At 40.4% G+C, this 18,701-nt stretch overlaps 1 protein-coding gene across 1 annotated transcript; it reads right to left on the bottom strand.

Annotated features, from left to right (window-relative positions):
* Positions 1–808: 808 nt before the first annotated feature.
* On the bottom strand, positions 809–17,717 carry ARSK (arylsulfatase family, member K). Its single transcript, XM_009993786.1, has 9 exons — positions 17,682–17,717; positions 17,358–17,487; positions 15,258–15,417; positions 11,015–11,297; positions 7,850–8,021; positions 6,347–6,571; positions 2,473–2,697; positions 2,123–2,389; positions 809–816 (listed from the first exon to the last, which is right to left on the bottom strand). Exons 1-9 carry the CDS (start codon positions 17,715–17,717, stop codon positions 809–811), a joined length of 1,506 nt encoding a protein of 501 aa, XP_009992088.1.
* Positions 17,718–18,701: the final 984 nt, after the last annotated feature.

Raw genomic sequence — 18,701 nt, 5'->3', positions numbered from 1 at the left:
AAAAATTCTGCTTTCAACAATAAATCAGTATTTTCTTTTTAAATAAGAATTTTAAGACCAGATACAAAAAGAAGTGCTAGACTAGACACACTGACAGGCTTCCAACCCCAACCTGCTACCAGCTGGCTCACATGCTGCAGTCACCTTGTGAGGGAGCATCCCTGCCTCCCAAGATTCAAGCCCTGCTTTGTGAGCTGGCACATTCCTGGAGTTTCCTGCAGGAATGTGGAAACCTGCCACTGTGCACTGGGTTTCCCGGGACACTCTGTGGCAAGGGATTACAGTGAGAAGTTTCTGTTTCCAGCTTCTTCTTCCATTTCACAAAGTATCACTAACTGCACTTTTGTGAGCCTAACACTTGCAAAGAAGTTGTTTATAAAAGCTCATGTCTTTAAAGAAAGACAGCACTGTGTCCACAGAACTGACAGAATACAGCTTTCCCTAGTAATTTCTTCAAGCATTCAGTCACTCAAAAAACCCCACAATCAAAATACATCCAAGTACACCATAACTGTACTGCGTTCTGGGAAGTGATCAGTTCATTTATTCTCCTCCCCACTGAATGTGCCTTAATGTGGATATTTTTATTTTCTCTACTTAAGCAGGGGGTTTACATTAGACTGCTAAGATGTGTTCTTTAAGTGATTTTATTTCTATCTGAACTCATTTTAGCAAGAATTATGACGCCACAGCATTTTAAGTTTTTTTTTTTTAACTATTAATTTGTTCCTTGCCTACAAAAAAACCCCATAAAACAACCCCAAAGGGAAAAAATGTTACCATAGCAGCAATTAGTGTAACACTAGCCTCAATGTCCTGTGGACACAAAAATATAAAGTAGCTAAAACATCCATAACTACGTACCCTAATTCTTGAGTGGTAAGTTGTTTACAAAATGCACATGGAGTGCCTAGCCATGAGAAAATACATGTATTTTTAATGTTTATTTTTACTGGCTTACTGCTACTGCTGAGTATTTCATTACAGATTCCAGAAAGCATTTAGTCTGAAGCATAAAGCCATCCTGGATTGTTACTGTAGCAGCAACAACTGTGTTGAAGAATAAGCAAATATAAACTGCAACATTTTTCCTTTAGCAGAACAGTTACTAGCTCTATCTTACCTTCTTCCAAAACAGCTTTGTTTTTTAAATCAGATCCTTGGAAAAACGTAAAATAGGGTTTTTTTTTAATGCTAACTCCTTCTGCAAGCTTCAATTGCAACTCCTGTGCATAGGCTGCAAGTCGCAGCTCTCCACTCGCTGATGCACATTAGAACATTTATCTGCAGAATCCAATCCCATATTGGACATTTATTCAAGCAGTTTTCTCTGCAAATTACACTACACTTTTCAGAGAACTGCTCTACTCACAGGTTGGGTCAGAGGGGTCTGTTGTTTTGTTTGTTGTTTGTTTTTTTAATTTCTAACAGTGACCAGAGACCAGATTCCTCCTCACTTGCTCACACATAATGCATGTTACGACATGTTAAATGTCAAGGAACGACAAGTGCCAGATCCTAATCAAGAGGCTTCAAGAAAGATCTCAAAAGAGTCAATCATGTATAAAACAGGAATTCTGATGTAGTAAGTACTTAGGAAACTGCACCTATGTTCAGGCCAATACTAGTTGTTAGCTTTTTGATTGTATTTTAACTGTTACAGCCTCTCTAAGGTGAATGAATGTGCACTCCTTGTGGAGTTAAAATCCATTGTGATGGAAAGCAGGCTCCAACACATTTCACTACACTAAACTTTATAATCCTCACTTCAGTATGCCCTTAGAAATGGGAATTCCCATTGAGCTCTAACGCTTGATTACTCTGCATTTTAGCAACCAGCTAAATACTCCACACATGCAATTAATACTGATGTACTAGCCTTCCTATGCATACTTATGTATCACAGAGTTAGAACACATAAAAACCTAGATTTGTTGCACTGGTCAGTTATATAAAATGCTTCTGGCTTCCTAACACAACACAGTAATTGCTTGGTCATCTTTGCTTTCAACAGCTTACCTAAGGCAGTAATGCTAACACTGGAAATACAGCAGTATTACAAATGCAGAAGTGCTTTCAAATCCCCAGTCATATTAAATCCAGTTTGGTTTTGTTTACTTACTTTGACCAAGCCACTTGTCAATTGCATCCTCATACTTTTTAGGTTCCTTTAACCAGTCCTGATGCCACCTAAGGTTGGCAATAACATCTGAGTAATTCTGACCCAAGCTTTGTTTCCAGCTGATAAACTGCCTTTTGTTATACTCCTGAACAGCAGCAGAGATCTTTGGGTAGTTCACTACAGAGCGCAGCATTTTGTCCAAGGAATGTACAACTACTGGGAATTTTACAGCAATGCTTGTTAGCTCATCTGGATCAGCACTAAGGTCTGGAACAAACAAAAGAAGATCGTTAGGAGTGAATCAGCCTGTAAATAAATGAACGAGGTAGGACACAGCAGCTGTAACATACCAAAGAGCTGTGGAAGGACTGAATTGCCATCGGAGTAGGCGATGTATTTCCATTTGCCGGTCCGAAGCATGTATGTGGAAGAATTCACATTGCACCCGTGGAACTCACTCAGCACCCAGGAGGGCCGAGCCTCCCTGGCTGGCACCTCATGTCCAGTCTCTCCACTCAGCAGTGGCATGAGAGAGTACCCACTGAGGTTCTGGGGGATGGGAATTCTTGCTATATCTAAGGAAAGAGACAGCAAGTCAAAATGCTGTGATTGAAAAGCCCTAAGATAAGGCTACGGGTGTCAGAACATAAATTCTATTTCAGTAATAAAACATGCATTCCTAATTAATTTGCACTGTAGAATGCAGGAACACAAAAAACCACAAACAATAGAAAAAGCCTTGAGGAATTTCCAAGGTCAGCTGCCCACCATCTTGATCAGAGGCACCATCAGCTACGTCCAAGTAAATCTTTAACCTACGTTTGTTAAAACTGCTGGTGATAGCCAGTGCCTCTTTATTTTTTCTAATCATGGTTTTATAACCTTCTCTTCTGCTCTGACCACCCCAGGCAGAAGGGATTCTCATAGCATGAAAGGACCCTAAAAGCTCCATATCCAACATATCCTAACCTTTCATTTCTTTCATGATAGCAGTGCTTAGGTCTTATCTAGCATACTTACCAGAGAATAACAAAACACTTTGCAAGAGGTGGCCATTAGGGTTATCACCTAAAACCAGTGCAGAAATTGAGGAACAGGAACAGGGTCATTCACTTCTCTGCAGAGATGGAGTTAAAGGTGGTACCAGCAGTGGGATCAATGGAGTGGACACATGGTAAACACTGGATGACCCTACAGCCTTTAAGATAGCCCCTAGAAGATACTGTACCTTAAATAAGCTCCTTGGTACCACCTCAGAATCATAGAATCATGAAGGTTGGAAGGGACCTTAAAGACCATCAGGTTCCAACCCCCCTGCCATGAGCAGGAACCACCAGACCAGGCTACACAAACCTTGTCCAACCTGGCCTTAAAAACCTCCAGGGATGTGGCATCAACAACCTCCCTGGGCAACTCATCCCAGCTCCTCACCACCCTGAGAGTGAAGAATTTCTTCCTAATATCTCACATAAATCTCCCCTCTCTCAGTTTCAAACCATTATCCCTTGTCCTATCACTGTCTTCTCTGATGAAAACTCCCTCCCCAGCTTTCCTGGAGCCCCTTCAGGCACTGGAAGCTGCTCTCAGGTCTCCCTGGAGCCTTCTCTTCTCCAGGCTCAACACCCCAACTCTCCTAGCCTGGCTCCAGAGCAGAGCTGCTCCAGCCCTCCCAGCATCTCCGGGGCCTCCTCTGGCCTCTCTCCAACAGCTCCATGTCCCTCCTGTGCTGGGGACCCCAGCCTGGCCCCAGCCCTGCAGGGGTCTCAGCAGAGCAGAGCAGAGCAGAGGGGCAGAATCCTCCCCTGGCCCTCCTGCCCACACTTCCTGTGATGCAGCCCAGGACACAACTGCCCCTCTGGGCTCCAGCACACACTGGGGGCTCATGTCCAGCTTCTCATCTCCTCCCTCCCCAGCTCCTTCTCCTCAGGGCTGCTCTCCAGCCCTTCTCCCCCAGCCTGTGTTTGTGCCTGGGGTTGTGCTGACCCAGGGGCAGGACTCTGCACTTGGCCTTGTTGAACTCCATGAGGTTGGCAGTGCCCACCTCTCCGGCCTGTCAAGGTCCTTCTGGATGGATCCCTTCCCTCTTGGGTGTCAACCACACCAGACAGCTTGGTGTCATCAGCAAACTTGCTGAGGATACACTCAGTCCCACTGTCTGTGCCTTCAGCAAAGATGTTGAACAGCACTCGTCCCAGTACTGAGCCCTGAGGGACATCACTCATCACCTGCCTCCACAAGGACACTGAACCAGTGACCACAACCCTCTGGCTGGGGCCATCCAGCCAATCTCTTATCCACTGAGTGCTCCACCTGTCAAATCCATGCCTTGTCAGTTTGGAGATCAGGATGTCATGTGGGACAGTGTCAAACACCTCACACAAATCCAGGGAGATGACATCAGTTGCTCTACCACTATCCACCATCTCTGTAGCCTTGTTGTAGAAGGCCACCAGACGGGTCAGGCATGACTTGCCCTTAGTGAAGCCTTAGTGAAGGCCAGCACTTGACTAAGCACTAGGACAACCTGTGCCATGTAAACCCAACAGCTTCCAGTGTGTGGGCTAAGAACTTGAAGTAACACATACAGCATTTGAAAAAATAAAAGGGATATAGGCCTTTCTTTTATGTAATTCCAAACCCATTAATAACTGCATGCACATCCACATGCAAAGAATGACCCAGGCTGGCACCTGCAGGAGTTCCTGCTTTTCCAATAGAGAGCCAAAGGTACTTCCATCCAGGCAAACAAAGTGCTGTCTGGAGGAAAACTGTTAAAAAATCATGTTAAAACATGCAAGAGCTATTTCACTCCTGGCTGAATTTTCCATATCAGATGGATTCTGCTGGAATGAAAGGATCTGTACCATGCTTGCCATAGGGTGCACCTCATCTCAAGTCAATAATGGAAGAAGCATTGTGCAAAGCATTTTGTCTTGAGAGAGACTGTTGTCATGAGACAATGCAAAGCAAAGCAATTACATTTATCATGAAAAGGACTTGAAGTCTGTTTCCTCACTAGCCAGCAGCAGCATGCTGCCTGAAGAGACAAGAGATGACAGAGATGATTCTTCCTGTTTTCACATTCATCTTCATGCATGTGCCTTTTTTGACATTCAGATTACAGGAAGGGAGAACTGCCAGAACAGAAGGAAAGGACTTATAAACACAAAGTCCTGGGAAGAAGAAAAAAAAAAGAAAGAAAAAAAAAAAAAAAGGAGGAAAAAACAAAGAAGGAAGGATGTTAGACCACCTGATCAATGATGTTATCTGGGGAAAAGGCACAAAGAAGAAAAAAATATATTTTTCATTCTTTAGATATGGTAACACAACTTACATAAGAACCATATCTAATGCAGATTACTTTGTACATCTAGAAAAGTTTTTATGTTCTCTCAGGTGATTGCAGTGTATGTGCAACTCCTTAAAGAATGAGGTTTGCAGACTGCCTTGAAAAGAACCTTTTTCTGATCAGTGGCCTAAAAGATCCCAGAGGGAGCCTAGAATGGTGACTTCACCTTATGTTTAGCTCCAGTGAGATTAATCTCTTGTATGTCTTATCACAGGTTAACTGTTCAAAAATTCACTCTTAAAGGTAATTTCCATCTGTGTGTAAGTAGTCTGATGTCAATCCTTTCGATTTGATTATTTGCCCCATAATGAATATTTGCATATCAAAGAAGCTAAGAACAGATTTCCATTACTGTATCTTATTATGCTTGTCCAGATAATTATACATTTCCTACAGAAAGTCTTTATCTTGTTTCTTCCACATGACCCTTCATAAAGGACATTCCTTTGATAAGCTAATGAAGCTGCCATCCATTCAGGTTTAATCTGATCTCTGAATGCATTTACACTCTAATTTCTACAACAAACTGTTAGGTATGAAGGCTAGCAAGGATTATTCATATCTAAACTGCATCAGATTATTTGGTTTTTATTTCGTTTTTTTAATAACCATCCTACAGATCATCACTCACTTTAATTGTGTTGATGACAGCAACAGTAATAAGGAACATCATCAGCTCCTTTATTTAATTTTTACATCCATTTTTCAAATTCTGCATTAAGCCTGTGTGCATGCTTCACAAATAAATTATCTCCTGTTGTGCTACTGCACTGCCTCACAAAGTAGAGACATAATTCTGACTACAATACAAATGCACAGTAATAATAACATCAACAACTAGGGGAAAAAACCTCACCTGAGACGACTTAACTCACCAAGCATAGTAGGATATATATCCACCAGGGATACCAGATTTGGTACCTGCTGTTGCTCTTTTACACCTGGCCCCATAACTAGCAGAGGAACATGGGAGCTTCCTTCATACATGCTCATTTTATAGAACTGCCTGTGCTCCATAGCAAGTTCTCCATGATCTGCAGTGAATATCACAATTGTTTTTTTAAGAAGCCCAGTATCTCTCAGAGCTGAAATAATCTCACCTGCAACAAGAAAAAGATACTGAAAAGGATCAAATATAAAAATATTTCTTCCAAGGAGGCAGAGCCCAAAGTGTTCAGCCCAGAATAATGCACAGTCAGCAACGAGCTGCAGGGCTCTGGCTGCCCTGAAGAGCAGAGGGCACTGAGCAACAACCAGAAACATTTCAACAAGACAAGCTTATTTTCTCTACTGTCAATTCTGTTTAATTTCTATCATAATTAGTAATAGTTACTTCAACAGCAGTAACATAGGTCAGAAGAAGCCCTGACACTGTATTTAGGGTGAAGGATTCTTGACAGCATCCACCTCACACATCATCAGCAAAGTCTCTCCTTCCTGTGCCCACACCCCCACAGAATGCAAAAATATTTGTGCAACAAAGACCAGATCAGCACCTTTAATGTTGAAACACTAAGATGATTCTTACTTAAAAAGATTAGCTAAAAAACTTAAAATACTTTATCAAATTAAAACTTAGACACTTTGAAATACCTTCATTCCCTAAAACTGTCACGCTCCTGTTTTTCTTTCATAAAACATAGAAGAGTAATTCCATGTCTTTTACATTACTTTTTCATTCTAACACTGCTAGAAAGATCAGCTCAGTTATTAATTAATTTCCTATTAGAATTCAAGGAAATTCTTGTCCTTTCATGGTCACTTTTCAAATGAAGAAATAAATACCGTAAACGAAGAACAAGTTGTACTATAATTTTTATGTACATAGACCTTCCTATTCTTCCTTTCAGAAGAATTCTGAATGTCTAATTTTTTTTTTTCCTCTTCCTCTTAACTTGAAATAATATGCTGCTGAGGCAGACCTCAAGGGTAACTTTATTGTTCAGTCATACACCAAGTCTATGCATTTGAAATCCATCTCCATGGAAACTGCTTATGCCCTAAAATTTATCTTTCCATCTAGCTTTGCTTTGCCAGTGTGTCCCCTCCACATTTGTTTCCATTATTTCAGTTAACACTTAGTCAAAGAGTATTGAGGTCCCATTGCACATGGGTCAAGCAACATTTTGTTTCATCTAGTGGTCTTTGTACAGGATCTCTGACTGGTGGTGATTATTTGTAAGAGTTATCTGAATTCACCTCGCAACAGCCTTAAAAGGTATCCAGTTATTTAACAGACAGACTGCTTAAGCAGGATTCTTGTGACTTCCTCCCAGATCTGAAATTGTTTTTTTTTCCCCCCAGAACAGCTGCCTTAATAGCATTTTTTTGAAGAAATCAGAAAAAGAAAACTCACTGCATAATGAAGCATCACCTACCCAGCATGGCATCTGTCTCTGCACACATAGCATAATAAAATGCTCTAATATTTCTCACTTCTTGCTCTGTAAACTCTCCTGTGCAATTCTTGGTGTAAGATGAGTAATAGTCTACTGGATGCATCTCTGAAAGAGAAGACCACTTGGGTATTTTAATAGCTTCATAAGTTACCTAAAAATAAGAGGAAATTAATATTAGTTTAGCAACTATATTAAACAAAATTGTTAAAAAACAGATTTAATGTAAAACTTTAAAGCATAAATTCACAGTTCTCAGTTTGTGATCCAAGAAATGCTACCTGCTTGTCTGTTACATAGTGATGCTGCCTCCTCCATACTTGCCCTCTGCTTCCACAGGTATCAAGTCATTTTAAGAGAGATACAAAAATCAGCTGGAAACTAAAGCTGGGAGCCAGAAACATGTACTTTCCAACTTTTACCTTTATTTTAAGAGAGATACTGCAGAACAATGTTCTAAAACTGTAGAGCAAATACAGAAGTATTGGCACAGTATCTCATTAACTACAGGATGACCATATACCATAGGTACCAGAATCATGGGGAATCAGAATCATGTGAGCCTGCAGAACAACACATTTACTGGGTCTGGTGGATGCCAAGTCTTGACATCCTGATTTAAAAAAAAAATCCCCAAAGTCCAATTTTCTAACACTTTTCTAATTGTTTCTAAAGATGTCCATCCATTTAGTTATAAAGAAGTGTAAAATCAGTGTGCACCTAAAAAGGAGAAGCAAATCAATTACAAATCATACTGGATTTGTATATTCAAACTGGCATGCTCACAGATAATGTGTGCTGCAGTACCAGCTTCAGAGCCCCAAGGATGGACAAGTACATTTAGCCTGGACAGTCACACTTACAGAATCACAGAGTCATGGAATGGTTTGGGTTGGAAGGGACTTTAAAGATCATCTAGATCCAACCCCCACAGCATGGGCAGGGACACCTCCCAGCAGCCCAGGCTGCTCCAAGTCTCATCCAACCTGCCCTTCAACACTGCCAGGGATGGGGCAGCCACAGCTTCCCTGGGCAACCTGGGCCAGGCTCTCACCACCCTCACAGCAAAGAATTTCTTCCTAATGTCTCACCTAAATTTCCCCTCTCACAGTTTTAATCCATTCCCCCCTGTCCCACCAAGGGCAGCACTGGTTCCTGATCAAGTAACCAAGACACCGTCCAGGGGCTGCATGCAGCACAAATGCTATCACACCAAAGCTGCCCCCAGAAGCATTACATCCCTGTGTATTGGTGCAGCAATTGAAGTTATCAACCCTGTTTTTTTTTCTAAGAGTTGTCTGGGGAGCTACTAGTGCAGTTTGTGCCTGTCTCTCAAGCACAGGGTGTATCTTTGACCACCAGTGCTGTCATGGCCATATGTTCCAATACCCACAAAGTTCAAGCTCACACAACAGTCACCATTCTCCCCTTAGTTATCTAGCAGATATATTTAAACAGCTAGAATTAAAGTGCTCACAGGGAAAAACCCCAGCTTTGTAACAGTCAAAAAGACTTAACAAAACCTAAGTTTTCTTAGGCCTTAGAGAAAACACGCAACAAGGAGAAAACATGGAAAATAAAAAGTGGTAGACAACTGCTTCAGTCATCTTCCTGCTGCTGAAGGTCCTTGGCTACATAAAATCACATTTTAGATGCCTCAAGTGGTGTTTATTAGTTGCTTAAGATGTAATGGGAGCAAAAAGTGCCCCTCTCCATCCATGGTTTGTCAGAAGACTGAACCCTTTTCTACAGGTCTACCACCAAGTTTTAAGAATTCAGTTATAATCCCTTTGTCTGCCTGTCATAGTTCATAGGAAAGAAGCTACATGTCCTGAAAGAGTGCCAGGCTGTGAAAAATGCAGGGGACCATCTGCTTAGCAACACAGAGTTTCACACACATACTGTGTTGATATTCCCTTCTGGTTTAGCTCATCAGTAAATTTAAATTCTGTTCTTCAACTATGCACTCAAACTTTTTCATGGGATTGATCTCTGCCATTATTCCATGGCCAAAACATGGATACATTCCAGAAGAATCAGCCAATGGTCAATAAATGGTAATCTGTGGTTCACATGAGTGCTGCAGTGGTGGAAAGGACCTCAGCAAACTATGGAGTTTAAGTACTCCAACTGGACTAAGGATGACAAAAATTTCTCAGAGATGTTGGAACTCTGTGACTTGAAAAAAAGGTACTAGCACTTCCCAAGACATGTCCAACCTAGAAATTAGCACCTTAAAAAGTCTTCATTAAAATCCAAGCCCGACCTTACTGTATGCAAACACAGGTTTTTCCCCTGTGAGAGGTTCTTCCTCTTCCCACAAACTTCTCACCATTCCCAGAAAACCCCACACCGCTCACTATTACAAAGAAATTCACATCTCTCAATCTTCATTTGTATATAGTTGTGTTTTTTTTCAGTCTTAGTATTTTTGTTGCATCCAGACATGGATTTTGCAGTTCCCCGGAAGAAAAGGCTAAAAGATTTATAAAAATGTCTGGGCCTATGTCTGTTTTTTTTTTAGTAAGCATAAATTCCTTTCTAACCTAATTCTTAGTTCTCCAGCTGCAGCGAAACTTTAGGCCTTTCTGCAGTGAAATCTGCTGTAACCCATTTATATTTTTATAACATATAATAATGGCACATGGAGACCACACAAGAGAGAAGAAAAAATATTTACTACTTCTTTGGAATGGAGTGCTATCTGTTAGCTTTCCACATATGGACATAACGGGACTTTTCTGCACTCTAAAAACATTGAAAAGCTACAGTAGCACAGGAAGAAGTTAACAGAAGAGAGAGACACTCCTGCTGCGTCTCACTACCTTGTGTTCTAGGTTTGTATTGTAGGAAAAGTCAATCTTTTACTACAAAACTCACACAGAATGATTACTTACAGCATCATTTACAACCAACACAGTATAGAATGTTACAAACAACGAACTTCAGTCCATTACCAAAATAACTCTACAGCTAGGTAGAACAGCAATTTCATTCTTTACCTAATGTCTTATCTAAGTACTTTCTTACCGTGTACTCCTAACATCAAAACTCGGTCTGACCTGAAAAATCACATGACAAATATAATGCTGTTGGTAATAAGTACAGTTATAAATAAATCTGTATTTCAATTTCATCTTAACATACCTTTTCAAGCCAATAGGGAGATGTTAAAAATGTAGAGGCTCCAAAATTTTCTCCTGCATAGGGTGAGGGGTATGGGTGTGGTAAGTTTAGTCCCAAATAAAGAACAAAGGGCTGAGTAAGGTTACTGGCTTCTTCCTTTATCCAATTTACTGCTTTATCTGTATTCTGCCAATCTGCTTCCATCACTCTCACATGCTTCCTGTCACCAGTAAGATTTACCATGGGCCTCCCTTCTTGCCGGAGCAGGAAGTCAACATCTCTGGTCCAGGCTTCCACACGGTTACTGAAAACACAGACACAAGATACACACCCAGTGGAAAATGTTTTCTTCCCTTTTCTCCCAAGCCAAAAGAGTTAAGAATTGTTGAAGAACTTCCCCTATATGTGTAGCTGCCAACCTGTTTGTAATTTCTACATAAAGGAGAATCTATTTAAATTGATCAACAGCTATCGTGCATTTATTTTATACTAGAAGCTTTAGCTTTTTTGTTTGTTTGTTTGTTTCTGAGTCTTCTTTTTATTTATTATAACCTCATGTAACAAAGGTTCTTCTCACAGCTACAAAACAGTATTTAGAAATAGCTTCTCTTATCTTATTTACCCTGCTCTCCATTCTGGCATAGATTCCCATGTAAAGAGGTAAAGAGGTAAAGAGGGCCTTCGACTTTTGTGATTTGAAGAAGTCCTGTGGGAAATAACTTGCCTGGAGAGGCTGCTTTCACAAATAATATTCTGGTTTTGGATTGTACTATTAAAACATTTTAAAACACTATCAGTCATGACAAGAGTCTGTTAGAAGTGACTTATCTTGTACAATTGCTTTCAATACAAGCGGCAAAATGCTATCAAGAAAAGAGAATAACAGAGGAGAGGAGTGTAGAGAAATGAAAAAGGGAAAAAAGAAAACACTTCTATAATGAAACATTTTTCACAGACAGTTATGAGTAGGTCACATTCAAATAGATACTTACTGTATTTGAATATGTATTTGAATTTTTAAGACCAGGAAACTTCTGTGGTTACAGAGATGATTTGTGTTAGCAATGCACGATTTGCAACAGGTTAGGACAAAGCGGAATAAATTTAAGTCACACAAATGTTGCAGCAGGAAATTTAACAATTTTTTTTTTATTAGGTAAATATAGGATGGGGGAGCAGTGGTGGTTTTGTTTGAAGAAAAAAATACACGTGCTTAAGGAAAGTTCCTAAAGAATGATTCACTGAATCCCTTGCTAACTGAACTGTTCTATATCCCCTCTCAAGTCTCCTTTTTAACAAGAAATTAAATCAATGGGACTTTTAAACTAGCTCCACAATGAACAGGAACCTTCCTTTTAACTCTTCTGTGTTATTTATTTAATCAGCTAGTTAAGGTTTTAAAATGTCTACACAGATGCCATGCTAGGAATGAAAGGTACATTTTTCTCTGACTGAAAAATTGTATTTGCAGTTTTCATTTTTTAAATTATAATTGCTGTAAATTGCCATATTCAAATTCTTCCTGTGTAAGGCTGATTAACCATGCTGTTTATTTCTGTTTATTCTCAGCTCCTACCCACACCTTTTCAAATGAAAATAAGGGCTTGATCCTGTTAAGTACAGGTCCCAAACTCTCACTGAAGTGGAAGTTAGAAATAATGTACCCAAAATTTGCACAGTAGGATAAAGGCCAAGGACAAAAGGCAACGAAAAATGGCAACACCATAGATGCCAGTGTTTTTCTGTTAGCTTTGAAGTGCCTAAGAATTCAGCCTCATGAGACTAAGGGCTAAATTGTACTGTTAATTTTGTAAAGCTTCAATTTTTATTCTGAAATCACACAGTCATAGAACTCCAGCATCACAGAATGTGTGGGATTGGAAGGGACCTTCAAAGCCCACCTAGCCCAGTCCCCCTGCAGTGCACAGGTACCTTTCTAACTAGATCAGGTTGCTCAGAGCCCCATCAAGCCTGACCTTGAATGTCTCCATGGACAGGGCCTCCACCACCTCTCTGGGTAACCTGTTCCAGAGCTTCACTACCCTCAGTGTAAAGAACTTCTTCCCAAGGTCTAATCTAAATCTTTGTTTGTTCAGCTTTGCACTCCCTGTGTGAAGGCCTTTGTCCTGAAGCTAGAATTCACCTCCAATCTTCAGTTCAGGCAAATGAAAACAAGACTTCTGGAATGCAGCCGCTTCTATGCAACCAACTGTTTTTTCAGTGCCACCTTTGTGTTCCAGCTATCATACAAACAGCCAGGAACTTCTGGAATTACTTAGAGCTGCTCTTCTTTAAACCTGGGGTGACTTTAGGTTAGAGATAAACACATTTTAACATTTCTTCATCTCAGTGAAGTGCAGGGTGAGTGAATACCACTTAGACAACACTGAATTTTCTCTGCACACAAGTCAGAAGAAAAGCATAAGAGTCTGTACAACACTGTAGCTAATTTTCCTTTTTCACAGTAATTTTCACTTACTGAAAATCTATTAGAGAAATGCTTAAGAATGATGCATCCACAGAATAATTTCTGTCTTGCTTCATTACATAGAACAAAGCCTTCTCAAATAATGGTAGTATTGGCACTTTACAGTGTGATGTCTAGACTATGCTCCTTTGAACAGCATGAGTGCCTGAGGAAGTCACAACAAACCACCTCTATGTGACAGTAATTCAAACATCTGTAAGCATTAGATGTGGATTAGACATGAGGAGGAAATTCTTTGCTGTGAAGGTGGTGAGAGCCTGGCCCAGGTTGCCCAGGGAAGCTGTGGCTGCCCCATCCCTGGCAGTGTTGAAGGGCAGGTTGGATGGGGCTTGGAGCAGCCTGGAATGGTGGGAGGTGTCTCTGCCAATGGCAACGGGGTAGGACTGGATGCTCTTTAAAGTTCCTTCCAAACCAAACCACTCTATGATTCTGTGATCCTATGATTCTTTTTAATATTTAATAGTTAATTTAATTTCCTGCCAGAGAGGAAATTTTCCCAACATTCATGTAAGCAAGCACAAAGAATCAGAACAATATAATAGCAGATCACTTTTTAGTGCATTGTACAGATAATTGTTTTTTACTGGAAAAAATAATAATAATTTTTGAAAAGGTAATAATGGTTCAGAATAATGCCATTTCAGAATAAAAAAAAATTCTAAGCAAAAGACCAGAGGCTGAACAACCATCAGTTCATAGTTAGACACTGTTATACAAAGAGCTGCAGACAGAGACAAGAGAGAAGTACTACACAGATACGTACACCGTCTGGTAAAGTAAGTAAACATGAAGGTTTTGCTCTAAATCTGCATTTGAATAATACTTTCCTTCCAGTGTATAGCTGGTATATGTAAAAAGGGAAAAAAAGCTTTCTTCTCTTTTTTGACAGTATTAAACTGGAAAGGAAATTACTACTTAGGTCAGATTCAGAAGTGGATCCTATTTACAAAGTATTTTGTAGATAAAAAGCAGTGTGTATGTAACATAGTATTAGCTACAATGTGACCTTTCCACTTCTGATTGCTCATTTTAATGAGGGAAGTGAGGAAATTCAAAGTAACTCTAACCTGTTTATTATAAAAGAAAAAGCTATTCTTTATGAATATTGCTATTTCAACAATAGACATCACTACTAAATTAGGACATACTGTATCTTCATGAAAACTTCACAGAAGAAAGACATGATTTGTCCCACCTGTCCAGACACATTATGCTCATTATTTTTTGACCATAATGCAGTTAGTCTCTAAATGTTTAAGTATGTTTCACAAATTGCTGCAATTCTAGTATCTTTTTTTTTTTTTTTTAAAGAAAGTTCACATCACAGAAAGTACACCACAAGTCTGTGAAAACATCTGGCCTTCAAACAAACCACCTCATGTTTTGTGATGGTAGACTTAACATTGAGGTATTATCACTTATGATTCTTTGTTCTGCTCTTCCTACACTGCTAGTATAATCAAGCCAGGAGGTCTCAAAGAAGGGGAAAAATGGTTTAGGAATTTCACTTAGGGAGCAAAACTAATCATCAAAAGTAACCTTCATAATGTTGGGTAAAACCAGAATCTTGATGTTCACCTTCCAGCTATAGGTAAAAGCCAAAGTGCACCAGCATGGGATATGCTTGCTTCTGCACAAAGCTCCAGGAATAGGTTCCGAGCACAATTTATTTTAAATTCAAGCTACTGCCATTTCAACCAGAGACCTAAACCACTTGCCAGACCATGACATGATTTATTATCTCCTGTCCATTCCATAGCAGGAGAAACTGATTACCTTAACGAATGGTGTCCAGTAGTATAGTCCAATTTCCCATACTTCTGAGTGTGGTAGCCATGCTTCTCCATGAGATCCATCCATGTGACATAACCTGGATCTAGACCTTTGAAGTTATTCCATGATTCTGTTAAATGTGTGAAACGACCACTCCACATGGCTGAGGAAAAAGAAAACAAACAAACAAAACATTTGATGGGTAAGTGGTACTTCCTACCTAAATCCAAGTTGAACATACTTGGGAGGGGATCAATTTTAGAGGTAAGAAATCCACATTGTGATCCAACAGAGGAGGGAATACAAGTACTAATCTTGCAAATCTTAATTTTATCATCAATACTAAAATAATCCCTAGAATTGCAGAAAGGACCCCACCTTTCCAGGCACCATGCAATCTTTAAATCCAGGTTTTCTGTAGACCAGGAAATATTCTCATTGATTGCAGAAAGAAAATGCCACGGGTAGTTCAGATCCTGATGTTCCAGAGTATTATCTCCCCATAAGTCTGTTAGATTTTAATTTGAATTTAAAGTTAAGTACATTTGTGAAGGGAATTAGAGTATATTATATGCTCTCAGGTCTATCCTTTTTGGGTAATCTACTTCACCACTGTAGGAACAAAGGAAGATTATTAGAGGAGAGGCCAAGAAGAAATTAAATCAAGGGGAGAGCTGCAAATGAACTATAGGGAAAGTTTTAATGAGTGAATTCCTGTTTCTCTGCAGCTTGCCAAGAATTGTTCCCTCTTCCCCATGCTAACTGAGAGTCAAAGGGAGTCCTAAAATCAAGCTAAGCTGGTCTGTAAGCAGTAGAAACGTCACATAAACAAGAAGTGTGTCAACCCCAACCCCATACTGTGGCAATCCTGCTTTCCCCACCTCAAAGTCCTCCTTCCCATCAGCTCTTTCAGGACCACCCCTGGCACCTCCACAACAGATGTACCCTCAGCTCTTTGCAGGTGCCCAAGCTACTGGCTACTCCAGAGGTGTCCCACTGGTTCAGAGCTACTCATGTGATGACTGACCAGTCATCACAGTGATGTCAGTGGACCACTGAAATGCTACAGAAAACTGGTGAATTGCTAAATTAATCATGCAGCCTCTTCCTCACCGGGAGCACTAGCTGCTATTTTCACAACGCTTATTAAAATTAAATAACCTCACACAAGGTTATTGTCCTCAGAAACAAACTCTGGCTGAAAGGCTCAAAAACCAAGTAAAAGAAAACAAGACTTGAGGGCACATTAATGTAATTTCACACACTTAAAATGTGACCTTGAGAAACAGAAAAGGGGACTAGGTTATCAATAAACAGAAAACTGAACAGTAACACCAAATTTGACAGCTGTGCCTGCTGCAGGCAGGACAGGTTGCTTCTTCCAATGTATGCTTGAGGGAAAGGGGGATCTCCCCTTTGACTATGGATGAAATTTCATTTACATCACCTCTGGAGGGTCTTTGCAACCTGTGAAAGGGCTAGAAATGTTTTAAGACATAACCTCTAATTCAAGAATATAGCTTTCTTGTAACTTCCCAGTAAATTCTGCAAGTGTGAAACTGAACACAGGATGACTGCAGGAAGTGCAGAAAAACACCTAAGTATTCAATTAAAGCTACTGAAGGATACATTATGTATTTAACAGTTATGGGATAAGTGTCATTGGAAGGCAGTGCTAACAGCCACCAATTTATTCAGCTTTTTTTTTGTAATACTTTTTTTCCTGAGAAAAGAACAGATATTTATTAACTCTGTATTGGGAAGAAAGAGTAGTTCTGAATGCAGCTTCAGCACCAAAGCACATAAACTGATACTTTCTGTACAAATTCTGAGGATTTTTAAAAGATACTGGAGCTACAGTGGAATCTGCATGAAGATTTGGGAGCTCACACGTAGCTGGAAGGAGAACAAAGGAAAAAAATAATGGAAGAAGCATGAGAAACATAAAAGAGAAACAGATCAAATCTAAGATTTAAATTCAGGCACAAACCAAACCAGCCTGGCCTTACTAAAAACAAAACTAGTCTTTTGAAATTTCCCACCATTAGCACACATTTAGATTGACACATGCAATTATTTATCTGATGTTTTGCTTGGTCCTACCTGCACGAGAAGGACAACAAATGGGAGAATTGGTATAGGCATTGAGAAAGACAGTGCCATGTCTCTTCATAAAATTTATGAAAGGCAAACCCACAGTCTGATTCCCTGGATAAAACGTCAGGCGTCCATCCTGCAACCAAACAGAACACCAGCACATCAACAGCAGGAACCCAAATTATTGGCTGCTTTAATTCATAAACCTATGAATTTACCTTAAACTTCTGTCACTCAAATGTTACCTATTCTGCCCAGGTATGGAAAACAGGGTGTTGAGAAGCTTTAAACAGACCAATATAAAATGAAAAAGTGTGATGCAAAAGATACCAGGACTTCTCCAGAGCAGAATTCCTTCCTTGCCATAGCTACATACATTCTAAGCTCTAATTCCTGCAGGAGCAGGGTCCTGCCAGAGCACCTTCAACAGGGACAAATATGGTGAAAAAATAAAGGGACGCTGTTCCAGTTTGTCCTAATGCAGGCTCGCTCAACAGTGAGAGAGAAGTGTTGAGATGTGGAAGTCCTTGGAAGTAATTCCATGGAGCTTATGTTTAAAAGGAAGGAGAGCTCACCTGAGGCAACGAAAGCACTTTCCTTCAAGTAAAGACATTGATAAAAGCCATTTCCAGTATGTTAGGTGGGTGAACAGAACCATGGTGAAAGAAAGGGTGAAAAATGTGCTGCCCCTAGCTGTAAGCAAGGACATATACTTGATATTTGTGAAAGAAAAAAAGTAAATGTAACCTTTTCTACCTCAGGCTCAAAACAAATGAATCAATAAATCACTGTAACAAAGCCACTAGAAATGTATAAAAGCATAGCTACTGGCTCCTTTGTCCTTTTAGTTGTAGATACTCATCTGACAAGTTCATTGTAGCATTTGTTACACCTAATGAAAGTCTGAGTAAGTCAGTACTTGATGCCCAGCATGTCACCTGGGATTACAGAAATTCTCCTTTTCATCTATTGGGGAGACCTAATGTTCTTAGGACTCACAATGGCAAGAAGAACAGGGTTTACTGACCACCCAGTGCCCCCCCTGCAGGGGCAGGGACACCTCCCACCATTCCAGGCTGCTCCAAGCCCCATCCAACCTGCCCTTCAACACCCCCAGGGATGGGGCAGCCACAGCTTCCCTGGGCAACCTGGGCCAGGCTCTCCCCACCCTCACAGCACAGAATTTCTCCCTCCCATCTCAGCTCCAGCTCCCTCTGCCAGCTGGAAACCCTTCCCCCTGCTCCCATCCCTCCCTGCCCTTGTCCCAAGCCCCTCCCCAGCTTTCCTGGAGCCCCTTCAGGCCCTGGAAGCTGCTCTCAGGTCTCCCTGGAGCCTTCTCTTCTCCAGGCT

Source organism: Chaetura pelagica, unplaced genomic scaffold (genome assembly GCF_000747805.2).
Source record: "Chaetura pelagica isolate M959 unplaced genomic scaffold, ChaPel_1.0 scaffold423, whole genome shotgun sequence".
NCBI classification, from domain to species: domain Eukaryota; kingdom Metazoa; phylum Chordata; class Aves; order Apodiformes; family Apodidae; genus Chaetura; species Chaetura pelagica.
The sequence above is the reverse complement of the archived record's forward strand: the minus strand, read 5'-3'. Positions and strand labels throughout refer to the sequence as shown.